Source organism: Prionailurus bengalensis, chromosome E2, assembly GCF_016509475.1.
Source record: "Prionailurus bengalensis isolate Pbe53 chromosome E2, Fcat_Pben_1.1_paternal_pri, whole genome shotgun sequence".
In the NCBI taxonomy this organism is placed as follows: domain Eukaryota; kingdom Metazoa; phylum Chordata; class Mammalia; order Carnivora; family Felidae; genus Prionailurus; species Prionailurus bengalensis.
In genome coordinates, this window is record NC_057352.1 from 6907926 (window position 1) to 6922790 (window position 14865).

General features: G+C 42.5%; 1 protein-coding gene across 2 annotated transcripts in view; it reads right to left on the reverse strand.

The window, feature by feature from the left end:
• Positions 1–321: 321 nt before the first annotated feature.
• The window catches only part of ZNF614 (zinc finger protein 614), a 38218-nt gene continuing 23674 nt past the window's right edge, over positions 322–14865 (reverse strand). The window contains exons 2-5 of one of the 2 annotated variants that reach the window (XM_043600221.1): positions 13713–13925; positions 5540–5666; positions 5166–5264; positions 322–4590 (exon numbers count right to left, since the gene is read on the reverse strand). In XM_043600221.1, the coding sequence (XP_043456156.1) occupies positions 3074–4590; positions 5166–5264; positions 5540–5666; positions 13713–13727 (1758 nt within the window). In that variant the 5' untranslated portion in view covers positions 13728–13925 and the 3' untranslated portion in view covers positions 322–3073. The remainder of the gene's footprint in view (positions 4591–5165; positions 5265–5539; positions 5667–13712; positions 13926–14865) is intronic. The other variant, XM_043600222.1, reaches the window with a different exon arrangement.

The following is a 14865-nucleotide window of genomic DNA, read 5'->3' on the forward strand; positions in this document are numbered from 1 at the left end:
ATAGCTTACTTTAAGAATACAGTATGTAATACATATAATATACAAAATATGTGTTAAGCAACTATTTATGTTATTGGCAAGGCTCCCGATCAACAGTTGGCTATTAGCAGTTAAGTTATATGTGGATTTTCAACTGCGTGGGGGTCAGTGCCCCTAACCCCTACATTATTCAAGGCCAAGTATACTGAATGCCCAGTGCTGGAGAGGATGTGGAACAGTATTTCATACACTGCTGGTGAGAATGTAAAAGAGCACAGGGACATTGGAAGAGACTAGTTTCTTAAAAGGCTAAACACAACTTACCATACATTCCAACAATCATACACTTGAATATTTATTGTAGAGGAATTAAAATTTATGTTCACACAAAGCCCCGTATGCAGATTTCATACCATCTTTACAAAAATCTCGAGTGAAGGGAAAGGGGCACCTGGGTGGCTTAGTCAATTAAGCTTCAGATTTCAGTTCAGGTCATGATCTCACGGTTCATGAGTTCAAGCCCCATAATCGGTGAGCCCGAGACCCACTTTGGGTGAACTCGTGCTGCGCTGCAGGTGAGCCCCGCTTCTCTCTCCATCTCTCTACCTTTCTGCCCCCTGCTCACGTGCATTCTTTCTCTCAAAAAATTTTTTTTAATTTAAAAAATTAAAAAAAATAAAGGGATAAATAAACTGGTCATGTGTATTACTAATAAAATGTGTCAGTAATGACACATTTGTATGTGTACTACTCACAATAATAAAACCATCCAGCAACTCAAGTAAGTCTTCAGAGCAATTTGCAAATGACAAAAACATGAAAAGTTTACATGCTCCCTATTAATAAAAAATTATAAATTTGTACATAGTCAATAATATTGTAATAACCTTTATCAAAATTATAAAATTATATAAATACAATATATCTACAAAATATATAAAATCCAGTTATAAAAATGATTTTTATAGCATTCATAGAATTACACGGTTATACTGATGGAAAATGTAAGTGGTTGCAGGAGGTAGGTCTGGATAAAGGGTATGAACATATAAAGGGAGAGACTCTGTGTTGATTACAGTTTTACATCCTGGTTGTGGTAGTGGTTTACATCACTCTCTATAATGTAATAAAGCTGCTTAGAATTACAACCTAAAAAAACAAAACAAAACAAAACAAAAACTATGAAAATCTAATGAAATCCAAATAAGGTTAAGGGTTTAGCTAACAGTACACTACCAATGTCACTTTCCTAGATTCAACAACAAAATGTGGTTTACATACTGGGAGACATTAGGTAAAGGATACTAGGGAAGTCTCTGGACTATCTTGCAATTTCTTCTAAGTTAAAATGATTTCAAATTAAACATTTTCAAAAATAACTTGGGGGTGCCTGGGTGGCTCAGTTGGTTGAGCATCCAACTTTGGCTCAGGTCACGATCTCCTGATTGGTGAGTTTGAGCCCCACAGTGGGCTCTGTGCTGACAGCTCAGAGCCTGGAGCCTACTACAGATTCAGTGTCTCCTCTCTCTCTGCCCCTCCCCCGCTTGTGCTCTGTCTCTCTCTCTCTCTCTCTCTCTCAAAAGTAAATAAACATTAAAAAACAAAATTAAAAAAAAAAACTTGGAAGGTGGTTTTATAAAATATCTGGTCATAAGTAAAAACTGAGTTAAGCAAGTACAAATATCTGGTATCATAAATTTAAAAGTTTCCTTTTAAAATACTTCAAAATACTCGGGGCGCCTGGGTGGCTTGGTCGGTTAAGCGTCCAACTTCAGCTCAGGTCATGATCTCACGGTCCATGAGTTCGAGCCCCGCGTCGGGCTCTGTGCTGACCGCTCAGAGCCTGGGGCCTGTTTCAGATTCTGTGTCCCTCTCTCTCTGACCCTCCCCCGTTCATGCTCTGTCTCTCTCTGTCTCAAAAATAAATAAATGTTAAAAAAAATTTTTTTTAATAAAAAAAATACTTCAAAATACTAAATTTACAAATCATATAATACAGGGTAGTCCTAGAACACTCCATAGAACAATAAATATTAGTCAATGATGAAGAAAGCAGACTAACTTTTAAAACTATGGAATCAGTGACAAGGCAACTAGAAAAGGGTTCCCAAGTATCATCTGAAAATGCACATCAGGTGAATTACCTGATGTATACAATGAGGTCAGACTTGCAATATTTAAAAGCACTCAAACAGGGGCACCTGGGTGGCTCACTTGGTTAAGCGTCCAACTTTGGCCTAGTTGGTCATGATCTCACAGTTTGCGAGTTCGAGCCCCGCATTAGGCTCTCTGCTGTCCACATAAAGCTGGCTTTGGATCCACTGTCCCCGCTCCCCCCCCCCCGGTCCCCCCCCCCCACTTGTACCCTCTCTCTCAAAATAAACATTAAAAAAACTTTTTTAAAAAAGGCATTCAAATATTTTCCACTTTTACAGGACTTCATTCCTTCACAAGTTCTCTGATATCTGACTAAAGGTGCTCTACATTTAGCATGTTCATAGTTTTAATTTCTGTATGATACCTGACCAAACAAGGCAGGATGTATCACTGACATCCTGTCATACTGTCCTCCTAAAGTTTTTCTCCAGTGTGGACTCTTGACACTCACTGAGGTCTTCTTTCTGGGTAAAGGCTTTCCCATGGTCATGGTCAACATGAATTTCTTTAAAATGGTATTTCTATGAACAATAAGCTCACTGATGATCTACGACGATCCCTGATAATAATCTCCCTTCCCACTGAAGGCCTTCCTAGTCTCTGTAGTCAACAGAATTTGGCTCAGTATCCACTTCTCAGAATATAATGAAGCTAGCAAGTTTTGCTCAAGGCATCTCCATGCTCAATGCATGAGTTTTTCCAACATGTTTTCATTGACAGAAAATACAGGGTAAGGATCACAGAAGGCACCACATTCACTCTATTCACCAGGTTTACCTCCTGGACAAGTTCTTTAATCTCCTCAGGGCACACATATGACAACAGGCAGGGACACAATGACATTCCAATCTGCCAGAAACAGTGATGTTTAACGAAGTCTTGGTTGCCACAGAAGGCATCACATTCAAAGGGCTTTTGTTTTGCATGAGTTCACTCGTTAAGTAATGAGCCTCGACTCTGTGTTAAAGGAATTTCCAACCTGACTGAATCTACCCGTTTCTCTCGTGTGCATTTTCTTATGCTTAACAAGGTTTGACAAGTGGGAGAAGGCTTTCTCACAATCGCTGCATCCATAGGGTCGCTCTCCTGTGTGAGTTCTTTGATGGACGTTGAGTACCGACTTTGTGGTGAACGCTTTCCCACATTCACTGCACTCATAGGGTTTCTCCCCCGTGTGAATTCTCTGATGCGTAATGAGACCGTATTTGTGAGAATAGGATTTGCCACACTCAGTACACACAAAGGGAGTCTTTCCTGTATGACACCTCTCATGTTGTATGAGGCAGATCTTCTGGCTAAAGGCTTTACCACACTCCCTGCATTCATAGGGTTTCTCACCTGTATGAGTTCGCTGATGTATAATGAGGGTGCGCTTTGTGGTGAAGCCTTTTCCACATTCATTACATAGGTAAGATTTCTCTCCTGTGTGAGTTCGCTGATGTATAACGAGGGTGCGCTTTGTGGTGAAGCCTTTTCCGCATTCAGAGCACATGTAAGATTTTTCCCCAGTATGAGATCGCTGATGCACAATGAGATTACTCTTCACAGTGAAGCCTTTTCCACATTCGCCGCATATATAGGGTTTCTCTCCGGTATGAGTTCGCTGATGTACAACAAGATAACGCTTCATGGTGAAGCCTTTTCCACATTCGGTGCATAGGTAGGGTTTCTCCCCTGTGTGAGTTCGCTGATGCACAATGAGGTTGCTCTTCACGGTGAAGCCTTTTCCACATTCATCACAGACATAAGGTTTCTCTCCACTGTGAGTTCGCTGATGTGCGATCAGATAGCGCTTCATGGTGAAGCCTTTTCCACACTCACCACACGTGTAGGACTTCTCTGCCGTATGGGTTTGCTGAGGCACAGCGAGGCTGCTCTTCGCACTAGCGCCTCTTCTGCAGTCGTTGGCTATACAGACTCTGTCTGGTGCAGGAGTTTTCTGATGCTTAGTGAACATGACATTTCTGGAGAAGGATCTCCCACACGGATCATACCCGTGGGGCTTCTCTCCTCTGTGACCGCCCTCACGGTAAAGGAGCCGGGACTTCCTGATGCACGTTTTCTCACCTTCGATGCATGCTTGGGAGTTCTCCGTGTTAGGAGTCCTCTGATGCTTAAAGACTTGGAATTTAGTGCTGATGTGTTTCGCACATTCAGGGAATTCAATTCTAGTATACAAACATTCATGATTACCACGTAGAAAAGATTTCTTGTCTCCATTAAAGTCATCGGCTTTCTCTATTTCATACCTTCTCTTCTGGTTAACTAAACTTAAACTTGATTTCAAAGCTTTTCTACATAAGTCAAACACATGATTTTGCGTTAAGGCAAAATGTATTTTGGTCAGGTGAACAGCATTTCTAAATGCACTCTGTTCTCCATATTGTTGAAGGCTCTTCAGAAATCTGTGGTTTTGAGAGTGCTCTTGCAGATGACTGTCAACCTTCCCAATTCCTAGGCAAAAAGACAGTAACAAATTCTCTCATGAGAACGGTATGAAATAAAAGTGTTTTAAAGATGACATAGCGGGGCTGACTCTTTATTGTTGATCATATGATCCCAATTTATTGAAAAAATTTTTTTTTCAACGTTTATTTAGAGAGACAGAATGAGACAGAGTGTGACCAGGGGAGGAACAGAGAGGGAGACACAGAATCCAAAGAAGGCTCCAGGCTCTGAGCTGTCAGCACAGAGCCTGATGTGGGGCTCGAACCCATGAACCATGAGATCGTGACCCAAGCAGAAGTCGGACGCTTAACCAACTAAGCCCCCCAGGCGCCCCCTACATGATCCCAATTTAAAAGAAAATTATAAAGATGTAAGATGAAATAAATGGAAGATCCAAGGAGAGAAAAGGAGCATATTTAAAGCTAAACAGCCACAAAGAAAAACAGTTCTCATCTGGGGAAAGGAGTATGAGGAGGGGCTGTTTAGGTATCTTCAGATACCCTCTCTGCTGTGACACCTTGTCTTCATGACTAGAATGTAACTTCCTCCACCATTCCCCTTGCTGGTTCTCACTCACTCACCTGCACGGGTTCTATCCTGGATTTCATCCTCTGCTTTCATCCATGCTTCGTCTCTGTGTTCCAACACAGAGAGTGCATCTCGTTTGGTAGCTTGACACCCTGTTCATGAGAAATGACAGAAGACTTAGATGCTTAGTGACTTGGGTACAGTAGGTCAAGCTGGGAAAATACTACATTTTAGAGACGACCAATCTCTCACATGCAAAGATTCTCTTTCAGGATAGAAAAGATTACACCGCTCTGTCTGGGGTCAAGAAAGGGGACCAAACATTGGACTCTTCTCAAGACCACAGCGATGGCAAAGCTTTCATTGAGTGATAGAGGAAAGGCTAGTGCCCAGGCACCTCTAAGTGACACAGGGGAGTTCTCCTCACCCACTGACACCAGGTTCCTGTAGTTCTCCAACATCACATCCCGGTACAGGTCCTTCTGGGCGGGGGCCAGGAGCTGCCACTCCTCCCGGGAGAAGTCCACAGCCACGTCCTCCAGTGTCAGTAATTCCTGTAACGACAACAGTCCTGTTTAGTGTGAATTACTTTTAACGTTTATTTATTTTTGAGACAGAGACAGACAGCATGAATGGGGGTGGGTCAGAAAGAGAGGGAGACACAGAATCTGAAACAGACTCCAGGCTCTGAGCTGTCAGCACAGAGCCCAACACGGGGCTCAAACCCACGGACCCCGAGATCATGACCTGAGCCGAAGTCAGATGCTCAACCAACTGAGCCACCCAGGCGCCCCTGATGTGAATTACTTTTATCAACATGGAAGAAGCATGAGGGAAGTTGTAATCACCAAAGCCTCATCCAAATATGTGTTTTGTTTTTTTTTTTGAGAGAGAGATGGTGCAAGTGACCAAGGGGCAGGAAGAGAGAGAGAGAGAGAGAGGGAGAGGGAGAGAGAGAGAGAGAGAGAGAGAGAGAGGAGCGGGGCTCACCTGAAGCAGGGCTCATGTTTACCCAAAGCCCAATGCAGGACTCAAGTTCACCCAGAGCCCGATGCATGGCTCAAGCTCACCTGATGTGGGACTTGAACTCACAAACTGCGAGCTCATGACCTGGGCCGAAGGCAGAGGCTTAACTGAGTCGCCCAGGCGCCCCTATATACTTTTCTTAAATGCATTTTAGTGGAAGCAAAATCCTATCTTTCTACATATTTTAGCACCATTTTCTTTTTCACTTATTTATTTTTCCTTCAACTTTTTATTTAACATACAGTGCGATATTGGTCTCAAAAATAGAATTCAGTGGAAAAAAAAATAGAATTCAGTGGTTCATCACAGGGCACCTGGGTGGCTCAGTCGGTTGAGTGTCCAACTCTTGATTTCAGCTCAGGTCATGATCTCATAGTTCAAGAGTTTGAGCCCCGTGTTGGGCTCTGTGCCGATAGCCCAGAGCCTGCTTGGAATCTCTCTCTCCTCTCTCTCTGCCTTTCTCCTGCTTGCTCTCTGTATATCAAAACAAAAAAATGTATGGGGCGCCTGGGTGGCGCAGTCGGTTAAGCGTCCGACTTCAGCCAGGTCACGATCTCGCGGCCCGGGAGTTCGAGCCCCGCGTCGGGCTCTGGGCTGATGGCTCAGAGCCTGGAGCCTGTTTCCGATTCTGTGTCTCCCTCTCTCTCTGCCCCTCGCCTGTTCATGCTCTGTCTCTCTCTGTCCCAAAAATAAAATAAAAACGTTGAAAAAAAATTTTTTTTAAATAAAAAAATGTAAAAAAAAAAAAAAAAAGAATTCAGTGGTTCATCACTTACCTACAACACCCAGTGTTCATCATAAAAAGTGCCCTACTTACTTTCCATCACCCAACTAGCCCACCACCTTCCCACTCCCTCCATTAACCCTCAGTTTGTTCTCTATCCTTAAAAGTCTCTTATGGTTTGGGCCACCTAGATGGCTCAGTCAGTTGAGTGTCTGACCTTGGATCAGGTCATGATCTTGCAGTCCCTGAATTCGAGCCACATGTTGGGCTGTATGCTGATAGCTCAGAGCCTGGAACCTGCTTCGGATTCTGTGTCTCCCTCTGTCTCTGCCCCTGCCCTGCTCACACTCTCTCTCTCAAAAAAATAAACATTAAAAAAAAATTAAGAGTCTCTTTTGGTTTGTTTCCTTCTCGCTCTCTTTTCCCCCCGTTACCATATGTTCATCTGTTTTGTTTCTTAAATTCCACATGAGTGAAATCATATGGTATTTCTCTTTCTCTGATTATTACACTCTAGCTCTATCCACATAGTTGGAAATGGCAAGATTTCATTCTTTTTGATCGCTGAGTAATATTCCATTGCATATATATATACCACTTCTCTATCCATTCATCAGTTGATGGACATTTGGGCTCTTTCCATACTTTGGCTATTGTTCATAATGCTCCCACAAACATCGGGGTGCATGTGCCCCTTCGAATCTGTATTTCTGTATCCTTTGGGTAAATACCTAGTAGTGCAATTACTGGGTCATAGAGTAGTTCTATTTCTAACTTTTTAAGGAATCTCCATACTGTTTTCGAGTCGCTGCTCCAGTTTGCATTTGCATCAACAGTGTAAGAGGGTTCCCCTTCCTCCGCATCTTTGCCAACATCTATTGTTTCTTGTGTTGTTAATTTTAGCCATTCATTCTGACAGGTGTGAGGTGGTATCTCATCATGGTTTTGATTTGTATTTCCCTGATGATGAGTGATGTTGAGTATCTTTTCATGTGTCCGTTAGTCATTTGGATGCCCTCTTTGAAGAAGTGTCTATTCATGTCTTCTTCCCATTTCTTAACTGGATTATTTGTTTTTTGGGTATTGAGTTGCTAAGTTCTTTATAGACTTTGGATACTAACCTTTATCAAATATGTCACTTGCAAATATCTTCTCCCATTCCATAGACTGCCTTTTAGTTCCACTGGTTGTTTCCTTTGCTGTGCAGCAGATTTTTATCTTGATGAGGTCCCAATAGTTCATGTTTGCTTTTACTTCCCTTGCCTCTGGAGATGTATCCAATAAGAAGTTGCTACGGCCAAGGTCAAAGAAGTTGCTGCCAGTGTTCTCTTCCAAGATTTTGATGGTTTCCTGTCTCACATCTAGATCTTTCATCCATTTTGAATTTATTTTTGTGTATGGTATAAGAAAGTGGTCCAGTTTCATTCTTCTGCATGTAGCTGTCCAGTTTTCCCAACACCAGTTGTTGAATAGGCTTTTTTCCCCACGCTGGATATTTTTTCTTGCTTTGTCAAAGACTAGTTGACTACATAAGCACCATTTTCAAATACTAAAAATAGGCAAATAACACCAGGACAAATAAAATATTTTTACTTTACAAGAAAACTTCACAGCCAATATGAGCATCAACCAGACCACATTCACAGTTTATAAGATAGTATTTTTAATAAATGTAAAAGAATAAGAGAAACCATACAAGGTATATCTAATGCAAAAAGACCACTAAAGTTGATTAGGAATATTTGGGGGGAAAAAAAGAAACTTCTAATAGACAAACATACATACACATACATTTATCAGTGGACAGAAAACAGCAGATTAGATACACTGTAGTAAGCTGGAATATAACTGAAAAAATTACCAAAAATGGACCACAGAAAAGAAGGTTAATGTAAGAAAGAGATTAATAAGCATACAGTGTCAAAAGATCTGATGTATACCAGCTTATAGTTTCTCAAAAATAAAAGGGAATACTGGAGAAGCAGTATCCAAAGACCTAAAAGCTGAAAAACTCACAACTAATTAAATACTCCAAACCTCAGATTCACAACTCCCAAAAAACTCCAAGCAAAGTCTATACCTTTCACTGAGGCCTCATGATTTATGCATGATTTACTGAAACACAGACTACATCACTGAACTCAATCTCCAGGTTCCTTCCCCTTCCTGGAGGTCACCTGGTTCAAAGCCACAAATCACATGGTTGGTCCTTCTGGCATGGACAGTCCCATCTTGAGTCACCTCATTAGCACAAATTATTTAGGGCCTACATGAGTCACTTCATTGACATAAACTATAAAGTGTGGTCCCCGTGGCCCATGATGAATAACAAAGATACTCCAGTCACACAGGTAATTCCACGGGTTTAGAGGTGACCTCATACAATTGTGCGTGTGAATTCCATCTTGCTAACAGAACCTGTCCTTTGATGACTTTGATGTAACAAGTGGCATGTTGGGGAGGCCCATGTGGCAAGGAACTAAAAAGTAAGAATCTTATACGAGCAGACAAGTAGGAACTGAGGATCTCATTTGATCAGCCCTTCTGGAAATGAATCCTGCCAAAAACCCAGTAAGTGTGCTTAGAAGTGCATCCTTCCCCACCTGAGCCTCCAGATCAGACGCCACCCTGGCTTACACCTTGATTACAGGCTCAGGAAAGAATGTGAAACAAAGTACCCAGCAGCAACATGACAAAAAATATTTGGCTTTTGGCCCTGGTTCCAAGTACAAAGAACTCCGAAAATGCCTAGAATCTCCAGTGTTAAGTGTTTTTTGTGTGCTAATGAGATGACTGGTAGCCCAGGCTATCACACCACTGCAGGATGGGGGCTGGATGCCAGAAGAACAAACCCATGATTACAGGGTTGAGCTTTTGGCCACACCTCCCAACCTCCATAGAGGGGAGAAGGATTGGAGATGGAGTTTACGTGGCCAATGATTTAATCCATCATGTCCACATAACGAAATCTTCACAAAACCCCCAAAACTACAGGGTCAGCAAGCTTCCTCCAAGCTCATTAGCACATCGAGGTCCTGGAAGGGTTGCAGGCCCCCACACTCTGTCCTGAGAAAAGGACCATGGAAACCGTGATAAATTTAGAGCCCATCAGGGGCACCTGGATGGCTCAGTCAGTTAAGCGTCCAACTTCCGCTCAGGTCATGATCTCGCAGTTCATGAGTTCCAACCCCACATCAGACTCTGGGCTGACAGCTCAAAGCCTGAAGCCTCCTTTGGATTCTGTTTCTCCCTCTCTCTCTGCCTCTCCTCCACTCACACTCTGTCTCTCTCTCTCAAAAAATAAATACACATTTAAAAAAAAATTTAGAGCCCATCAGTCAGTGCAGGAGACCAAGACTTGTGATTGGCATCTAAAGTGGGGGCATTCTTGCTGGTCTGCAGCCTTAAATCCATGTAACCAGTTGCTAACTGCAGGTACTCAGTGTCAGAGAATTGGAGAAGTGGCGTTGGAAGAGATCCAATATCTGGTGTCAGGAGGAAAAAACCTCATACGGTGTCAAAGGTGTTATGAGTAAAAACAACACAGTCTAGCTAAATCATGTTAAAATTATTGACCACAGAAAGTATGAGATTAAAAAAAGGTGTTTGAAGTTGCTAAGTTTTGGAGTAATTTTGTCAGGCAGCTGAGAAAAACTCACTTCTGTTTTTCTTTACACACTCACACAGAACACCTCAGTGACCAGATGTGTGGGTTTTCCACACCAACAAATTCTGCCACCAACCACCTGGAGTCGGCATAGACCCCACACGTTTACTATATTGTAAAGGACATTTTACAGGATACAAATGAGGGGAGCCTGGCTGGCTCAGTCGGTAGAACATGCAACTCTTGACCTTGGGGTCATGAGTTTGAGCCCCACGTGTGGCAGAGTTTACTTAAAAATTAAAAAAAAAAAAAAAAAAAAGGATATGAATGAACAGCTGAGATGAAGAGGCACCTAGTGAAAGGTTTGGAAAGTCCCAAGCCCACAAGCTTCTGTCCTTGTGGAGCTGGGGTACGCCACCCTACCAGAATGTAGATGTGTCTACCAATCCAGAAGCTTTGCAAATCCTGTACTTTTGTGCTTTTTATAGAGACCTCATTGCATGGGCATGATCTAATAATCAATTACTAATTCATTATCCAGTATCTCTCCCTTCTCAGGAGGATGGCGGGTGGGGCTACGAGTTCTGCGCTTCTAATCATGGCTTGGTCTTTCTAATGATCAGCCCCCACAGGGGACATCCAGGAGCCCACACCAAGAGTCACCTTATTAGAACAAAGGACGGTCCTATCACCCAGAAAATTCCAAGAGATGTAAGAGCCCAGTGACAGACATTCCTATCACCCAGGAAATTATAAGGGTTTCAGAAGAACTCTTGGGCATGAGCCAGGGTAAAAGACTAAGTATTAACAGGAACCAGGGGCAGAGATTTACATATATATATGTTCTTATTTCATAGCATCAATACTTAATGAATATGGGAGATAAACTTTTAAAGAAAGAACTTATGAAAGAATAGAAGAAAATACGGAATGTTTATAGCACAAGTAAGAAGCCATGAAGAAAAAGACTAACACATTTTAATTTGAATAAAAAAATAAAACTTTTGCATGGAGAAAAATATTACGAACAAAAGCTAAAAGACAAGGAAAATTCTAGAAAAATATTTGCAACATATAAAAGGATCAATACACCACAAGACAAATAATATAAATCAGTAAGATAAAAAAGTTAACATTTATTTTTAAAAATTTTTTTAATGTTTACTTATTTTTGAGAGAGAGAGACACAGAGTGTGACTGGGGCAGGGGGAGAGAGAGAGAGGGAGACACAGAATCTGAAGCAGGCTCTAGGCTCTGAGCTGTCCACACAGAGCCCAACGTGGAGCTTGAACCTACAAATGGTGAGATCATGACCTGAGCTGAAGTCTGACACTTAACCAACTGAGAGACCCAGGAGGCCCTAATTTTTAAAATGAGCAAAGAAGAAATAATCCAAAAAAGCAACAAAGAGACATGTATCTGACCCTCACAACTGATGAGGAAAATGCAAAATGAAATAAGGCAAGAGAATATTAGATCATACAAACTGAAAAATATACAATTTGGTAACATAACAACAAGTGTTGGCAAGCTGTGGGGCACTGAATGCTATTACATACCGCTTTCTATCAACCAGGCACTGTTCTAAATGCTTTGTCTAGATTAACTCACCCTTCCTCCCTCCCTCCCTTCCTTCCTATCTACGTATCTATCTATCTATCTATCTATCTATCTATCTATCTATGAGAGAGGCCAAGCACATGCTCGTGCTCATGCTCACGGGAGAGGGGCAAAGGGAGAGGGAGAAAGAGAATACTGAGCAAGCTCCACACCCAGCATGAGCCTGATGAGGGGCTCCATATCACAACTGTGAGATCATGACCTGAGCCTAAACCAAGAGTCAGATGCTTGGGGGGCCTGGGTGGCTCAGTCAGTTAAGCAACTGACTCTTGATTTCGGCTCAGGTCATGATTTCACAGTTCAGTTCGTCACTGACAGTGCGGAGCCTGCTTGGGAATTCTCTCTCTCTCTGCCCCCTCCCCAGCTCATGCATGAGAGCTATCTCTCAAAATAAAAAGACTTAAAAAAAAAAGAGTCAGATGCTTAACCAACTGAGCCCCTAGATTAACTCATTTTGTTTATTTATTTATCTACTTACTTACTTATTTTTATAATTTACTTATTTTTGAGAGAGAGACAGAGCACAAGTGTGGAAGGGGCAGAGAGAGAGGGAGACACAGAATCCAAAGCAGGCTCCAGGCTCTGAGGTGTTAGCAGAGCTCGACACGGGCTCAAACCCACAAACTGCAAGATCATGACCTAAGTCAAAGTCAGACACTTAACCAATGGAGCCACCCTGGTATCCCTTATTTATTTATTTTTAGTATTTATTTATTTTTGAGAGAGAGACAGAGTGTGGGCAGGGGAGGGGCAGAGAGAGAGGAAGACATAGAATCCAAAGCAGGCTCCAGGCTCTGAGCTGTCAGCACAGAGCCCAAGGCGGGGCTCGAACCCACGAACCATGAGATCATGACCTGAGCCGAAGTTGGACGCTTAATTGACTGAGCCACCCAAGTGCCCCAATCCAAACCCTTAATAGGGAAACACACTTTCCACTTACTACTGCCAAATCTCTACTCAAACTCCACTTCAATTACCTATTTATGGAGGACCATTTGAAAGCCATGCAACCTTTCCACTTTCGTAGGCCATTTCAGTGGTTTTATTCCTGAATAAAACCAGACTGCTATGAAGTTGGGTCCCTGGGTCCCCAGACTATGGTGCTCTGAAGAACTGTATCCTCTGAGCTCTGCTTGGCATATGGCGTATTCCCAGAGGAGGGAATGTGCCTCAGTAAGAGGCAGCCATAGAAAATCTGCTTTTCCACTTACCAGAAGGCTCTGGGTGAGGATATACCCCAATGATCCCCTCCCAAGACATCCACTGACGAAATTTCCTAAGACCTAGGTGACATAAACTATTGAATCCCCCAAGAGACTGGTCTGCCTGCCCCACAGAGTCAGTGGACATCATGTCCATCTGGTTGTGATGTCTGTTAGAGATACGAGAGGCAAAGTGACAGCTAATGTAACCCACAGTGTTCCGATGTCATCGTTCAGGATGACGCCTGTGAGTGATATATTCCTGATCTCACTTTGCCCTGCTTTTGAATTTAGGGTCTAAGTTAATTTCTCCCTAGAACCCAAGTATCCCAATTTATACTTCTTTTAGTTGAATTGATTTTTTCCAGGTCACCACAAATATGTCAGAAAACACAGGAAAGATGTAGCAAAAGAAAATTACCTGGGCCTTGATCATTTTCTTCTGTGCTCAGGAAGCAGTAACGTGGATTCTATGACTTTGGTGTCTCCTGCATCTGCCACGAAGTTCTTAGAGTCAGAAATCTTGGTGTCCCCTTGAAGTTCTCCCCAGAAGCAATGATAGCCAAGTCCAAGAACTTCCTCTTTCTTCCCTCATTCCTTTGCTTGACCTCTCTTGCTCCTGGGGACCCAGGACCTGTGGGGTAAAGAGCAAACGGACTTTGCCTACACATTCGCCCTGGGCCCAGGTGTTGTTACTGCTGCTATGCACTTACCTTAAAGGACCCCAATATTTCCAACTGTTCCTTCATTTGGTGCCCCCGAGGCTTTCACACCGTAAGGCAATAAAGCAGGGGAGTTCTAAATGTGTGAAAGGTATGCCTTTCCTCTGTGGAGCGGAAGTGGCATGGCTATTAAAGGGGAGTTGGGAAAGCAAAAGCAGAAGACACAATGCCTCAGAAGCAGGTGGATTATCAGGCACATCCATTCAGGACATATGGAAGGTTCCAAAGATCTGGACAATGTGCATTTAAAAAGCAAATGTGGCCAGGGGCGCCTGGGTGGCTCAGTCAGTTAAGCATCCAACTTTGGCTCAGGTTATGACCTCACAGTTTGTGGGTTCAAGCCCCTCATGGGACTCTGCACTGACAGCTCAGAGCCTGGAGCCTGCTTCAGAATCTGTGTGTCCTTCTCTCTCTGACTCTCCCCTGCTCCCACTCTCTCTCAAAAATTAAAAAAAAAAAAAGTTTTTTTTTAATAAGCATTAAAAATAATTTTAAAAAACCCCAGCACATCCTGTATAAGTCCATTTACATAAAACTTAAAAATATATAAACTAGCCTATAGTAATGAAAACTAGATGAGTGGTGGCTTGGGGAGAGATGGGGAAGTATGAGAGGGGTAGATTAAAAAGGAGCATAAAGAAAATTTGGTGCTGAGGGGTGTGTTTATGATCTTCATGGTGGTGATACTTTCATGAGTATATATGTCAAAATACCAATCAATATGATTTTTTAAGTTTATTTATTTATCTTGAGAGAGAGACAGACAGACAGAAAGGGGCAGAGACAGAGGGAAAGAGAGAGAATCCCAGACACCACTCTCAGTACGGAGCCCCACGTGGGGATCGAATGCAC